This window comes from Bombus pascuorum, chromosome 12 (assembly GCF_905332965.1).
Source record: "Bombus pascuorum chromosome 12, iyBomPasc1.1, whole genome shotgun sequence".
Classification (NCBI taxonomy): domain Eukaryota; kingdom Metazoa; phylum Arthropoda; class Insecta; order Hymenoptera; family Apidae; genus Bombus; species Bombus pascuorum.
This window is the reverse complement of record NC_083499.1, coordinates 7,626,464-7,642,007: the sequence shown is the minus strand read 5'-3', so window position 1 is coordinate 7,642,007 and position 15,544 is coordinate 7,626,464. Positions and strand designations below refer to the sequence as shown.

At 33.6% G+C, this 15,544-nt stretch overlaps 4 protein-coding genes across 6 annotated transcripts in view; 3 read left to right on the top strand and 1 right to left on the bottom strand.

Moving 5' to 3' along the window:
* LOC132912714 (adenosine 3'-phospho 5'-phosphosulfate transporter 1) overlaps window positions 1–15,544 on the bottom strand; it is a 139,923-nt gene that overhangs the window by 124,315 nt on the left and 64 nt on the right. The gene's annotated exons all lie outside the window — the stretch shown is intronic.
* Window positions 1,432–5,792, top strand: LOC132912737 (diuretic hormone class 2). The gene is made up of 4 exons (XM_060970430.1): window positions 1,432–1,549; window positions 3,804–3,908; window positions 4,550–4,642; window positions 4,756–5,792. Exons 2-4 carry the CDS (start codon window positions 3,823–3,825, stop codon window positions 4,886–4,888), a joined length of 312 nt encoding a protein of 103 aa, XP_060826413.1. The 5' UTR covers window positions 1,432–1,549; window positions 3,804–3,822; the 3' UTR covers window positions 4,889–5,792.
* Window positions 6,664–9,634, top strand: LOC132912717 (lysosomal acid phosphatase-like). Of its 2 annotated transcripts, none has more exons than XM_060970398.1 (6): window positions 6,664–7,125; window positions 7,587–7,682; window positions 7,860–8,099; window positions 8,188–8,494; window positions 8,592–8,803; window positions 8,924–9,634. In XM_060970398.1, the coding sequence occupies exons 1-6, from the start codon at window positions 6,940–6,942 to the stop codon at window positions 9,068–9,070; spliced, it is 1,188 nt and encodes a 395-aa protein (XP_060826381.1). In that variant the 5' UTR covers window positions 6,664–6,939; the 3' UTR covers window positions 9,071–9,634. The 2 variants fall into 2 exon arrangements, with proteins under 2 accessions (XP_060826381.1, XP_060826382.1); XM_060970399.1 differs by lacking the exon at window positions 6,664–7,125 and adding an exon at window positions 7,336–7,490.
* Window positions 9,348–15,479, top strand: LOC132912709 (EH domain-containing protein 3). 2 transcript variants are annotated; one of them, XM_060970377.1, is made up of 7 exons: window positions 9,348–9,488; window positions 11,404–11,914; window positions 11,991–12,304; window positions 12,493–12,601; window positions 12,714–13,032; window positions 13,433–13,603; window positions 13,802–15,479. In XM_060970377.1, the coding sequence occupies exons 2-7, from the start codon at window positions 11,429–11,431 to the stop codon at window positions 14,005–14,007; spliced, it is 1,605 nt and encodes a 534-aa protein (XP_060826360.1). In that variant the 5' UTR covers window positions 9,348–9,488; window positions 11,404–11,428; the 3' UTR covers window positions 14,008–15,479. The 2 variants fall into 2 exon arrangements, with proteins under 2 accessions (XP_060826360.1, XP_060826361.1); XM_060970378.1 differs by lacking the exon at window positions 9,348–9,488 and adding an exon at window positions 10,770–11,108.

Sequence of the window (15,544 nt, the reverse complement as noted above, 5' to 3'; positions counted from 1 at the left end):
AATGGTAAAAATAGTCGGTTGCTCACGACCTTCGGCTTATAGATCTAAAGATTCTTACATCTTCCGATGCTTATCACTTTTTTCTGTATCATCAATTCTGTTTCACAATGATTTCGATGAAATTTTCAGCATGTATATAGGTAACTGATATAGGTATATAAATCTGCGAAACATATTTCTTAAATATTCATGACAGGCTCAGACAAGAAAGCTGTAAAAATCGAAATTTACTATTTTCTTCGCCATCCCAATTGCAATTTTCTCCAAATTTTTCTTCACCTAGTAAAATAATAGTTTTAGTTTCTCGAAAAAGCTCGCCATTCGGTCCAATTTTGAAAAAGTTATTCTGTTTTAAAGAATGGACAAAAAGGATAAGTATAAGTAACGGTATATTTATGGGCATATATTACCGAGATCAAAAAGGAAAGATCCTCGTAGATTGACCTAGTCGAGAAAAACGATCAGAGAATAATAGTTGCGCTTTGATACTTGTTCCTTTCCTCCTCTTTCGACTGTCATTTCAAACTTAATCTTAAGATTAATCGAATCGATCAGGCGCAGAAGGAAAAAGGAGTGCGTTTACCATAGATTCCGAATATAACTGTACAAATGAGATTCTTGGTAAGCATATTTTTCGATAAATCGGCACCGATCTAGCAGCTGTCACTACTGCTTTACATTAAAATTTCTTCTTTTCCATGAAAGACTAATTACAGAATCGGACAATTAATATCTTCGTAGGCACGCGACTTGAAACTAAGAACCGATCCGAATGATTGTTATCATAGCGAGACTTTCATAGGGTAGTAAACAGTAGCGGCAATAAAATGGTAAGCTTAATGGACAAAACTCGCTCCAGTTGTGTATTCCTCTACGTCCAAGGAGTTGTTATCGATGAATCAAACGTGACTAACGACCAATCAGATGGTATTTTCTTCCCTGATTTTCCTGTTTTCTTTCAAAAAGACTCGAATCGATTCATTGAACCTTTCACATTTATTTAACATTTTATATAGCATAATACGGTTACGTGTACAAAACACATATCGCAATATTCTTCGAACGCTATGAAAGCTTTGCGAGTTTGGTACACGAGGCGATTCAACTTGTGACTTTTGTTTGTTCTGCTTGCTCTGAAAACAAAGGGGAGAAAAAAAAAACGAAAAGAAGAAGGGAAAAAGGAGAAACAGAAAGAAAGAAAGAGAAGGAAGAAGAATGGTTGATTCGGCGATAGTAGTGCGCGCGGTTGAATTCGCGTTACGCTCGTTGGTGGTTAGCGGAACGATATACGAGAATCGAGGGTAGGAAGCTCGGATGGGGTAGTACACGGATCCGTTTGATTGGTCGAGGAAAGTCTTTAGGGGTAATATGGGGTGGGGATGGGGATGGAAATGGGGGATGAAACAAGCGCCGTAAAGCCGCGGACTTATATAAACCGTGAAGAGCAGAGTCGTATTCGCAGAGCGAGATTCTCCGTCGTCGAAGAAACAATCTAGCTAACAATCTATCTGAGAACTCTACCGGTGTTCGTTTATCGTACCCCAATAAGGTAAGTACAACATTAGCTTCTTCCTTTGTTCCTTCTTTTCTTCTCTTTTTTCTTCCATTGTTCGTTTATGTTAACACGAGATTAAATACGCGTGTCCGTTTTATTAACTGACTCTGCATACTTCCCTTTGGCCTTTCTTACAATTGTACGCGGCGTAAACGAATCGCAAAGTATACGGAAATTTTTGAAGTTTTCAATAAAAGAGAAGAAAAGATCGGTATCGATACATAATATCAGACATATTATAGAGAAAATAAACGTACGAAGAACGAATTTCATCAGGAACTACAATTCTACTGATCATTTGCTCTACGAATATTTTCTATCCATATAAATCTCGTAATCATTCCATCGTGGAAACGACGCGTTTCTAAACTGAAAAAATTGCCAACTCCGTTGCGTTTAAATAGAATACGGTTTCCTCCTTTTGTCATCCCCGTTTAACAAATCTTTCGCATTTATAATTCCTACTCTTCTTTTTCTGCTTCATCTATTTTCCTCCTTGTACCTCCACTGTCTCCGACCACTATCCAACCATTGTTTTTCTTCTTCTCTGTCATTTCTCGGGTTTTCCTATTGTTCGATTTTTATGCACGCTTCGAACCGAACTCGAAATTAGAATAAGTATGTGAGTGGATTCGCTAAAACGAAACCTCCGCGTTGCAATGATTATCGAAATAAACACACGAAGAAATATTCAGTTTCACATAATAAATTCTCTCGATGTTCGAATGAAAGTAATTCGCGACACGTTCGATCTATTCGTTTCACGATGCAAAAATTAAACGGTACGCCGACAGGTAATTTGACTTGTTCCATTCTTTTCGTGACATCGAACCATCGCATTCGCGATAAACGTCTCTCCTTCTTCATAAACAAATTAATAGACTGAAAAAAACAATCGAGTTTATGGCAAACGGGTATCGTGATATTTTCTCCAATTCATAGCCGTTCGATTTGTCATTTACTCTCAAATAGCAATCTACGCGATATTTCCACTTCTCGAATCTTAGTTGGATAAGGAAAACGATACGCGCAGCTGTTCTTCGTGGTTGAATTTTCATGGCTGAACGATCGCGATTCACCCTGTTGCGAGTGTACCGTGCTGCTTAGTCGTCGGAGAACGGAAAACGGAAAGAGGAAAGCGGAAAGCGGAAAATGAAAAGCGGAAAATAGAAAGCGGAAATCGGAATACGGGATATAAAAAACAGAATTGCGAAATACGGGGCATGAAAGGTGGCAAAAAATAGAAAAAACGAAAGAAACGAAAGTAATTGCTACAATTCTTTTAATTTCTCGTTATCTGCACATCTCTTTATCTCACTTCTTTTTTTATTTTCATTTTTCTCGAAATCCAATATTTTGTTTCGATTTTTCCCGGCTTAAACAAATTCCAATACAGTGGGTGGGATAGTTCTTTTAGAATCCCACAGAGAATTGTCATATTTAAACATTTGAAAATGTTTGTGTATTCGAGTATCGAGTTGTTCTTAACGAATGTAAGTACACGCGTGAAAACGTATCGTCAACATCAATTATCGGAAGCGCTGAATCCAATTATCCTGTGTTACAGCCATTCGGCACGCTGAAAGCAACTCGTGATTGCCTTCCAATAAAATACTAATTGAACGAACATCGATACTAAGAGAAATTGGAAAGCGTCGCTGTAATCTGAAGCGTGCCATAAACTTTCGGGTATTCGTTTCAATGAAAATACAATTTCTTTGGACCTTACAAGCTTCGAATAATCCCAATCACTGTTTACAACACATTTTAAGGATAAAAGACACACATATGTATACACATATGTGCATATATGTATATATAACGTTTCGCAAATGAACCTTTTTACTGTTACGATAGTATGCTATTGTATGGAGCTGTCTGTTGAGAATCGTAAGAATACAATGCAGAGACCTGCTCGAAAAGTTTGCCACGATCGCTCTTTCCTTCCTAGGGTTCCTTCTTAGATTGTGGCTTGAATAGTTTGTTAGTGGCTATAGCCGGGGAGTGCGCCCACCTTTCCCTCTCTGGTAGTTTGGAAAAAGAAAAATAATAAAGATTAAGGACTTTGCGCTTCCTCTTTTCTTTCTCTTTCTTCTTTCTTTTCCTTATTTTTCCTTTAGTTTATATTCATCGGCACGTATCGACGTTCCAACTGAAGTTCTAATTGAAGTTCCAACTCGAAAAACGTATATTTTGATCAATTTTGAATGAATCAATTAATATTACAATGAAACCACCTCATTTTCAGATTTGAAAAAATTTCGAGAATGCATCAAAGGATGGTATCGTTCTACATGCTGTTGGTGGTTGCGGCTCTTTTCGTATCTTCGAACCTCTCGACGAATGCCGCGCCGTAAGTCTCTCGTCTCTGGCAATCAATTTATTCATTTTTTCTTATAAACTTGGTTGGTCGATCGATCTTTCGTAGTATCGCTAGTCGAAATATATTGAGACGAAAATGGATGTATGATACGGCACGGAACTACGCTAGACAAGATGAGACAAGATGAAACAAGAGATACTGCAAAATGCGCGATTCATAGCAGAACAATATAGATAGAAACATGAATAAGCACAGTCGTATTATGTGTCTAAGAAACAGAGAAAAAGAGATACGCATACACAAGGTGAACGAAAGACGCATCTGGCAGTGTCAGAAAGTTTAACCCAGTTTCATTTGACGAGGTGTCGTTTAATGAGAGGAAACGGTTCTTCCGTCTATCTAAAAGTAAAGAGACTGCCATTGTTATGTCTTTCTGTTCCACTGTTATAGAGTATCGCGTATGCGTGTATAACCCAGAATGGAAAAGTTATAAATTCGATAGTTAAACGTCGTTAAATGAAATGAGAATGCCGCGAACAATTTCAGCGAAAAAAACTTGGTCGTGTACCTAATGAAAATTATTGTTAGCTTTATGCAAAATAAAGCTCTCAATGTTTCACAACTAGGCGCAAATGCTTTTGTTAAAAGACATTGACACTTTTACATTATAGACAACAAGGTTACTGGGAGGAAGATCCGGAAGCTCTAATGGAAATAATTAGTCGGCTTGGTCACACCATGATACGTAATCCAGAGCTCGAAAAGTGAGTGAAAAGTAGCCATTATTACAAAGTTAATACCAGTGCAATACATACATATTTGGAATTTATTGTAAAAGTTTCGCACTCTAATCATCATCCCTGATTTCTTTTTACAGTAACAAACGGGGACTGGACTTAGGTTTGAATCGCGGATTCAGCGGATCTCAAGCTGCAAAACATTTGATGGGATTAGCAGCAGCGAATTACGCCGGAGGACCTGGCCGACGACGTCGTTCCGAACAGCCCTAGATTCAAAAACGTACTGGTTCGCTTGATTAATCTCATTTCGACTTTAAGCTCTAACGTCATAAATGATTACTTGCACGGGTTCGTTCGTTCGTTCGTCCTTTCGTTTCTTTTCTTACCTTTGCCCCTGTTGTAAGATGATCCTGCAATCCGACAAATTTTGGCTGCTTTAACACTTATCAATTAACCCTTTTAAATTATCGTTCGTGCGTGCGATCAATCATTTGTATCTCAGATTTCTCGCGTATACATGGTATACTGAAAATTTTTGTTCATAAAACATATTGTTGCTTCTTTTTCCTCCGTTTCTTTCTTCTTTAAAATTTAAAACATCAAGACAGTTAAATGTCCGTTACATTCTAGTCATTGTTCTAGTCATAAAGTTATTCCATTCATATTTACGTACCAGAGTGTGTATTCCTGCGTTTACAAACATATATACGAACATGTGAAAAGAATAGTAAAATAATACGACAAACCTACCCATCGGCGATACGATATACATATAACACAATCAAGCATTAAAATAGAAACCAACAATAATTATTGGAAACGCACAAGTTTAAATGGTCAACTATGAATTCTTTAATTTATCTTTCAATCTATTAATTTTCGATCGTGCCACTTATAGATTCGCTTAAACCGACATCTGTCGTCATTAAAATTTGATACCTATGTACCGACAGTTTCATCTGTTAAATTGTAGCCGATCGTGCATCTATTTTGCATCCGTAAACTGATATCGATACCTGTCGTACATGCAGCTTAAATACTTGTACATTGTATCTATTTCGTTTTCAACTAATTACATACATCATATTGTATTTTCGAACGAATGCTATTCGACTATTAGCGTGTCAATACGCTGTTTTATGTAAAATTAACGAAAATAAATCCAATACATATACCTTTCGTTTCTACATTACCTTTACTATTATCTTTTCCCTATTCTTCCTCTTCTCTCTTTTATTATAAACGAAAGAATGCAAGGATTCCGTTAAATCAACCGGAAAAACTAATGCAGAAAGTAGACAAATAAAGTATTTACTAGGATCTTGAAACATTGCTATAGTAGTTGCCTTTCACCCATTTTATCCAAAATATCCCCCTCCCTGATAGCGCATTTCCCGCCATTTCGGTACACGTGTCGAGAAAATATATTACACCACGACTAAGAATATCAAGATATCTTTTTTTAATGAATACAAGCTTTAGACTTTTATGGGTCTACAAGCTACATTAACATTATATTAATAATATAACAACAATATCAAGACACAAAAATAGTGAGCTTAGAACTAAAAATCCAAGTGATTGCACAATTTGTAATACCAGACCTTAACCTAGTGTTCAGTCTTAGTTTTAAATCTAGCTTCATGTTACATCAAGAGTGTTGAATATTAACAATATAACAGCAATATCAAGGTATAAAAATAGTTAACATAAAACTAAAAACTTTGATTTTGTATAAATTTTTATCTTTCATACCTGTGTAGGAAGCAGGCCCACAAAGCACAAATTATTTCTTCGATGTGAGCACTATAGTCACATGTTGGGTCTTGTAATATGCCAATCTTTGTCAAGGAGGCTCCCAGGAATATTTTCTATTTACCTTAACCTGTGCCTTTTGATTTGTAGGTTGATGTTCTGATATAGTTGTTGCAGAATGTAATTTTATCAACGCACCAATTAGATGACAGTATGGGCTCAAATCATTCCTCCAGAGCATGTCACTTATAGATAAATATGAATATCTTATGACTACCATCATCCCATGACTACAACTATTGCAGGAAATAACTCCAGAAAAAAATCCCACAAAGACCAGGAATTCTATCAATAGTGGGACTCTAAATGCAGCAGAGAGGTCAGGAAGAGAAAAGCATCCTTTAAAAAATGGACACACACTCTTCGTAATAAATTGGATCAACTACAAAATACAAGCGGTAGTAATCAGAAAATTTTTCTTTATTTCTAAAAAGAAATAAAGAACGACAAGGCTTCAGGAACTTTACAGTAAATCACAATACCGGATTATATAATCCTGGTTTAAAATGTCGAAATACAATTCATATGATGGATCAACGATACGAGCGCACTCTAGTGTTTATATGTCATACGATCTTTATGATGGAATACATAGAAATCAGAACGAAGTACTGATACTGCTGATATTTCTACTTGTACCCATACGCGCATTTAAAGAAACTGTGCGCTGTTACAAGAAACTCTCTAGTTATGTATGTAATTATGTATTTACTAATTGGAAGACATCGCGTGCGTTTCCGCCGAGCAGTTGATTCCTATATTTCATCTTTGTATATCATTGATGTCTTCCAATAATGTTGTTTTCCTTTCTTCGTTCTTCTATACGTGCACAATACACACACATGTACTTTATCTATCATGCGATATACGATATACGTATCATTTTTCCTTACATATCATAGATATATATATAGAGCTGATATGATATGATAACAAACGGGACAAATGTCAACGAAATAAGATGAGTGTTCGCCTATCGATTTTTATTTTGATACTCACTCTCGGTATCAGTTTTATACTGTTAGCTCCACAAAATTCCGTACGACAGGTGATATTTGTAAGTATATGTATTGTTTTCTAATATACACTTTTTGTAATACAGTAATCGGCATACCTTCCTCTTATGATTATTAATCTGTTAATGACTTGGCAGGTTTTTCGACATGGAGATCGTACTCCTACCGAAAGTTACCCAAACGATCCGTATCGGGACTATAAATGGCAAGGGGGCTGGGGAGCTTTAACCAAGGTTTAACAATTTCCAAATCTGTTTTGTATAAATCGACAACCGTTTATTATTATTTATTATCATAAGTGAAATGTTATTGAAAATGCATGCTACCCAATGCGTCGATATCACATAAATAGGTTTTCAATGTATACAGATATTATACATAATCATACAATTATTCGATCTCATGCACAGGAAGGTATGGTACGAATGTACAATATTGGTCAGTGGATTCGTAACGAATACGGCTCAATAATTGGCAACAAGTATGAGAGTGGTTTGTCTTTGACACAAAGTACTTACGCGGATCGGTGCATAATGTCTGCTCAAGTTTTACTAGCTGCTTTATATCCACCAAACACAGAGGAAATATTTGTGCCAGGATTAATGTGGCACCCTGTTCCTGTTCATTCCACTCCTAGACATTTGGATAAGGTATACATATCGTACGCCAGAAAAATGCTTTCGATATTAAAACAGATAGAGGGAGGAAGAAAGATAAAACAACAATCACAATTTTCAGACGATCGTAGTTAAGGCTCCCTGTCCACGATTAGAGAAAGCTTTGAAAGAAGCGTACGCAAATGAATCTAAACGTCCAGAATCTCCATCAGCCGAATATTTTCAAGAACTTTCCAATTATACTGCAAAAAATATCTCGACAATCACCGATGTTGAATTTTTGTACAATACTTTGGAAATCGAGGAACGTAATGGCTTAAAATTACCCGAATGGACAAACAAATACTACAATCAGCATATGCGTGAAATTGCGGCCCGTAGCTTAGCTATATTTACAAGCAATACATTACAACAACGACTTCGAGGAGGTACACATATATGAATATCTATATGTTATAACAATTATGATCAAGAAACATTCTTATCTTATTATAGTTATTCGCCTATATAAATAATATTTTTTAGGCCCATTTCTGAAAGAAATTTTGGAGCGTTTACACGCTTTTAATGATGGTCAAGATACAAGACGAACGTATCTTTATTCTGCTCATGACATAACTCTCGTTAATTTATTAAGGACCATGGGATTTACGAATGAATACTTTAAACCTGATTACGGCTCGACGCTTATTTTCGAACTGCATGTTGCATCCAATTCTGCGGACACAGAACTGAAGGTATTATATATTTCCTACTAAAAAAAATCATTTCTAATCCAGTTAATATTTGTTTCGTCTAATCCATTTTCATATTTTCTTCCTTCCTCTTTTTTATTTTTTCTTTTTATTCTTTTATAGTTAATGTATCTAAATGATACAGAAAAAATGACATTGTATCATATGAATATACCAAAGTGTGGCACCCCTTGTCGACTAAAAACCTTAACTAAATTATGGAAGGACGTGCTTCCTGAGAACTGGGACGATGAATGTCTACTCTTATGAGTCTCCCCCATTAATACATAAAATATCTATCTATCTATCTACAATTGATTATACTCGATAATTTTGTCTTGCAAGAAAAAAATCAAAATTCTCGGTTCTCATATACGTCCGTAATAGTGATAACGCATATAGCCGTAAAACAAAGTATACTGTATCATACGAATCAATTCTAATTCGAGCGAAGCTGGTTAAGATTACTAAATTGGCATAAAATCGTTTAACCAGGATGTGTCCGCGTTGCTTATGCAACGAGTGACACTGAATGTTTTGCATGTCTCGTTACGCAATACGAGAACGATTATTTCAAGCACTCTTTCCGTTGAATTCAAATACTCAAATGGAAGATATGCGTGAATGCGTCAATTAAATGGCATCAAGATCGTACCGTATCGACCGATATACCTAGTAACCCTAGTATGTAAGTAATTACACTTTTAAATTCATGCACATATGCATACGTATCATTGAACGGTCGAATTTTCCCTACTTACTGGTCACTAATCACAATTATTTCGCATATGTACATCTACATACTATTTTACAAATAAATAAATGGACACGCAATATTTTATATTAATATTCAATTTGTATATATGTACATATAATCCCATTGTTCTATTTATATATATGTATGTGACACGATATTATTTTTTACCAAATATCGCTGTTGGTATTATATTAAATCGAAAAATAATTCACAACAATGAAATGTTAACAATTATTTGAACGAAATGATTCGGAAAATAAATTATTATTAATTATTTTACTAGCAATGAAATTACATTATCTTACATTAGCTTTTTTCTTTTTTATCTATAATTGTTTTCTTTTTTTTATGGATAGATAAGTAAGTGGATAAGTAATCGAATAGATATACACGTATGTATGTATGTATGTAACGTATCATAGATGGAATATGACCGACCTCGACTAACAGTGACGTGTAACAGTGCGCTCATTTCAAGATAAAGCTAAACACATGCGTAACTCTTAATGTAGACAGTATGCGTATCTTTTACTTAGTACGCAACTTTACAGAAATACATACGTAAATCATTCATTGCCAGGAAAAGGATTCCTTACTTCTATAAAAGAGAAAGGCTCCAAATATCATGCACTTTTAAATTCATTGATTGATACTTACTTGAAATATTTTAATAAATGCCTATATATATTTATGCCTATATTTTAATAAGTACCTACCTTAAATATAAATTATTCTTTCTATTATATTTGAAATTTTCGATTGATAGTCTCTATATTATTTGCTCATCTTAATTTATATAATATATTTTCAATTTAATTAATTTCGAACGATTCAAGATAATTTGATCTGTTGAAATTGACTACTCTCAACTATATACATATATATATATATACATATATATATATATATATATATATATATATTCAGTAGATTTAATTATATACAATAATCATTGTAAATATTTGTATAACCTTTTTCCCATTTATCAAATCTATGTATTTATTGACAATACTCTGTCGAAAAAGAAACATTTACCAAAAGTAAAGAACAAAGGTGCCACATATAAGAAATAGGAAAAGGAGAAAGAGGGAAAGATAGAAATATGTAAGAAAGAAAAAAGGATGAAAGAATAGAAAGGAACGCAGAGAAAAGAGAGGGATAATAAACTAGAGTACTAGAGAATGGAAGGAGGTATATAGTGATTGTGAGATGCGCAGTCGCGGTATCGATATAGAATTGTTCGCGACGTGGTCTGTTGAGTAGTCGCGCGTAATCGCCGGTTGTTTTCTTACAATTAACGTGTTCGAGCGATACACATTTCCTGTTTCGATCGATCATTTCGTGCTTCAGAAATAGAATTAAATTGTCAAATTTTTCGAGATTAAATTTTTTGTAGAATATTTAATACGTTGACAAGCAGTATTCTAGTTACGTTCCAACACATACATATAAATTACATATGGGCTGGTAAACGTCGTGCTGTCGTGCCGTATGATAGTGTCAGTGTTGAGTACGCCTGTCATTACTTGTGTGTTTTATTGAAATCAGGAGGTTAGATTTATTTTATGTTATTTTCTCAAATTTTCATCATTCTTTCACCTTTCCTTATTTATTTTCATTATAAATATATATACGATATATATAATATCTACTTAAATTATTCAAAATAGGAGAGAAGAAGGATATTCGTAATTGTTGTGTTAAAGTTGTGAATCAATATCAAATATGTATTAAGATTATGATTTTGTTTGACAAAGAAAAAACGATCGAAGTCATATGAACATAACATTGTTTAGTCATACGTGACTTTTACAATAATGATTATAATATATTGTTATATTTGCAGAACCATCTTTTGACTAATATACGAAATGTTTAGCTGGTTAAGCCGAGTAGAAAGCGGAAAACAGGATCTCTTTGAAAATGTTGCTGATGGCCTTAAAAAAATATACAAGTCTAAATTATTACCACTTGAGCAGCATTACCAATTTCAAGATTTTCATTCGCCTCAACTTGATGATCCAGATTTTGATGCAAAACCCATGATCCTTTTGGTGGGTCAATACTCTACTGGAAAAACTACTTTCATCAAGTATTTGCTAGAACGAGACTTTCCTGGAATAAGAATCGGACCTGAACCAACAACAGATCGCTTCATTGCAGTTATGTACAATGAGAATGAGCGTGTGATCCCTGGAAATGCTTTAGTTGTTGATCCAAACAAGCAGTTTCGTCCTCTTTCCAAATTTGGGAATGCTTTTCTTAATAGATTTCAATGTTCTACTGTTGCATCTCCTGTTCTGAAAGGCATATCTATAGTCGATACACCTGGTATCCTATCAGGCGAGAAACAAAGGGTATGGATCTCTGCAAGCTTCTATTTGCAAATCAAGCTTGTATATTTAATTAAAAAACCAGTTTTTCTCATGTTAGGTTGACAGAGGTTATGATTTTACTGGTGTTATGGAATGGTTTGCTGAACGAGTAGATAGGATCATTCTACTGTTTGACGCACATAAGCTTGACATCTCTGATGAATTCAGAAGATTAATCGAAGCATTACGCGGTCATGATGATAAAATTAGAATTGTACTCAATAAAGCTGATATGATCGATCATCAACAACTCATGAGAGTATATGGAGCATTGATGTGGTCCTTGGGAAAAGTTTTACAAACTCCCGAAGTAGCTAGGGTATATATTGGTTCATTTTGGGATCAACCTTTAAGATATGATGTAAATAAACGGTGAGTTGTCTTTATTTTCCCATGTTTTTACTTTATACAAATACTACATTATCTGTTATGTTATTGCAACATAAGCATTTTTTACTTATTATACAAAGCCATTATATGGTTTACGCTTTGTGTTATAAAAACTTGTAGAGCTCTGTATCCTTTATCATTTCACATCTTTTTCTTTCCTTTCTTTTTAGACTATTCGAAGACGAGGAACAAGATTTATTCAAAGATATGCAATCGTTACCTAGAAACGCGGCACTTAGAAAGCTCAACGACTTGATTAAACGTGCACGGTTAGCAAAGGTGAGGAAACAAAAATTACAGCCTATTGATTACCGCACCCTATTACTAATCGATCGATATCGGCTATACTGTTTCAACGAACGATAAAATCTAACGATATGTTGACTTATAGGTGCATGCTTATATAATCAGTGCTTTAAGAAAAGATATGCCTAGTGTGTTCGGTAAAGATACCAAAAAGAAAGAACTTATCAAAAATTTGGGCCAAATTTATGATCAAATACAAAGGGAACAACAAATTTCACCTGGTGACTTTCCAGATTTGAAAAAGATGCAGGAGTCCTTAGCTCACCATGATTTTAGTAAATTTAACACTTTGAAGCCTAAACTCTTAGAAGTAGTTGATAATATGCTGGTTAAAGATATTGCCCAACTCATGAGTATGATCCCTCATGAAGAAATCGGCACAACATCAGATTCACTTGTTAAAGGTATCTTTCCATATTTATGTCTTTTATCTTTGTTACAGTTATATGACTCACAAAAATATATACCGGACTAGAAGACAAATACATAAACGTTTATAATCTATTTATTAATTTTTTAAGTTCGTATGATATAATTATTTTTCAGTAAATAAACGGTTTTCTGAAACCATTCCATTCAGTATGACCAAACGTTAACTTACATGCTCAGAAAACAGGGATGAACGGGACTATTATTTTCTTGACTGTTTATATTTATTCATCATATTTTTTTATTTTCCACATACTATTTTAGAAGAAAATAAGATTCTATGAAAATCAAATTTTCCTTCCTTTTGTTGTCTTTTTTGATATTCAAATAATATGATACAAATTTTACGAAGTTGCATGATATTTTGTATGATAGGCGGTGCATTCGAAGGCGTGGAAGATCAAGTGAGTCCATTCGGATATAAACGAGGTGAGGGTATCGATGCTGGCGCAGGTGAACCAGAATGGATTGTCAATAAGGAAAGATATAAATACAATTTAATGTTTGAAAAACTCGGTCCATGTGATGGAAAAATCACAGGAGCAGGTAAATTCTTATTACATATAATGTATTAACTCTTATGCTTAAAGTTCAACTAGACTTTCTTCTGATTATATGACGCTTTTGTTTTAAGCGAAATAGTTGAAGCTTGAAGCAGTGTAAATTATTTTCGTATTATATGATATTCTTACCTTTTTCTTATTTTCTATTATTAATAATATCCATTTTGAATCACATTTTCAGCGGCAAAATCGGAAATGGTAAAATCAAAATTACCAAACAATGTACTTGGCAGAATTTGGAAGTTATCTGATATCGACAAAGATGGATTTTTGGACTCCGAAGAATTTGCTTTAGCAATGCATTTGATTCATGTAAAACTCGAAGGTTACGACCTACCTGCAGAATTACCAGATCATTTGGTACCACCATCGAAGCGAGATACATAATTTAGCTTCAGTATTGTATTCATCTTTTGTGTCAGTTTACTAATATGTTTGATGTACATATGTTTGGTACATATTTGATGCGCACATTATACGACTATATTTATTAATTCGCTAACACAGCATCGCCAAACACATCAATCAATGTTGCTATAATATATTTCTTAAATATTCGAAAGAGTACGCGATATTCACGTATTTTTTTTCAATAAATATCTTTATATCACACTCGGGTATGCATGGTTTTTGTCTAATTAAAATGTGAAAATGTCAGAGACAAAATAAAAAAATACCGACAGTTTTTATTATAGAAAGGAAAAAGCAACATAACAAATCGGTTTTCTTTAATTTATAACACAAGTTATCTTTCACAAATTGCCTATTCGGTATTCTCAAAGTATACTACGTACCCTTTCGAGCTAAGCTTTCTATGTTTAAAACTTTTGGATTTTTAATAATCTTTCAAATCTAAATTCTTCTTTTACCTCCTTTAATATCACGTCAAAAATTAACGTTAGATTACTACGCAATAAAACGTTACAATAATTTGGATATATTCAACAAACTACATATAAACACTTAACGAGTGAACGAACGAGCGAATGAATGAATGAATGTGTATTTGTACACGTGTGTGTAATATATTTCTCTCCTGTTCGAATACAGTTGTTGATAACAATATTATTGTTATTGTTATTATTACTATTATTATTATCGTTATCTTTTAAAAAAAGTGCTTAAGTTCATTGCCGCTCTATATATATATATTACATATAATAACATATATTATATATAATATATAAATAATCAACTTTAATTTTCTAAATATATATAGAACAGGAAAAATGTATAAGAATATAGATTATGTATTTCCTAATCATATAGCTACGCGTACAAAAAGTACGCGATAAAGCAAATGCAATATTTATTTAACAAACATGTTAATCTGTAATCAAACACAAACTCGAGTACTATTCTATAGTGTAAACACAAAGTTCCATGAAAATGAAGCGTGAGATATGTAACAATGAAACATACATACCTAGAAAAATGTATAATATTGAATCATTTTATACACGTTTCAACGTTTTACTTATTCTTCACTTGTGCAATATGTGCTTTTGGTAAAGATTACAGATTTTAATATAAATGTAATATCATTATGTGCAATCGAACAATAATATAAGTATGTTATATTTTTAAAAAGAGAAAGTATTTAAATAAATTTTTTAATAGATCATATTTAACTAATTTGATGGTGTAACATGTGAAATAGTAATATTTCGAGAAATTAAATAATGTTCTTTGTTAGCACTGCCACCGCGTTTAATGCATCTTTTTCTGTAGTATTTAAAAGAAATATTCTCATCCGATATCTTTCTTGTACTTTACGACAAAATGATATTAATGGAAAGAAAATTATTTTTTATAATATTCTGCATGACAAAATAAATATGTATAATCGACTAAAAATATCCGAAGCGTTCTTTTCTGAATAATATATGTATGTAAGAAAGTAAACATTATGGTGACTAACAAC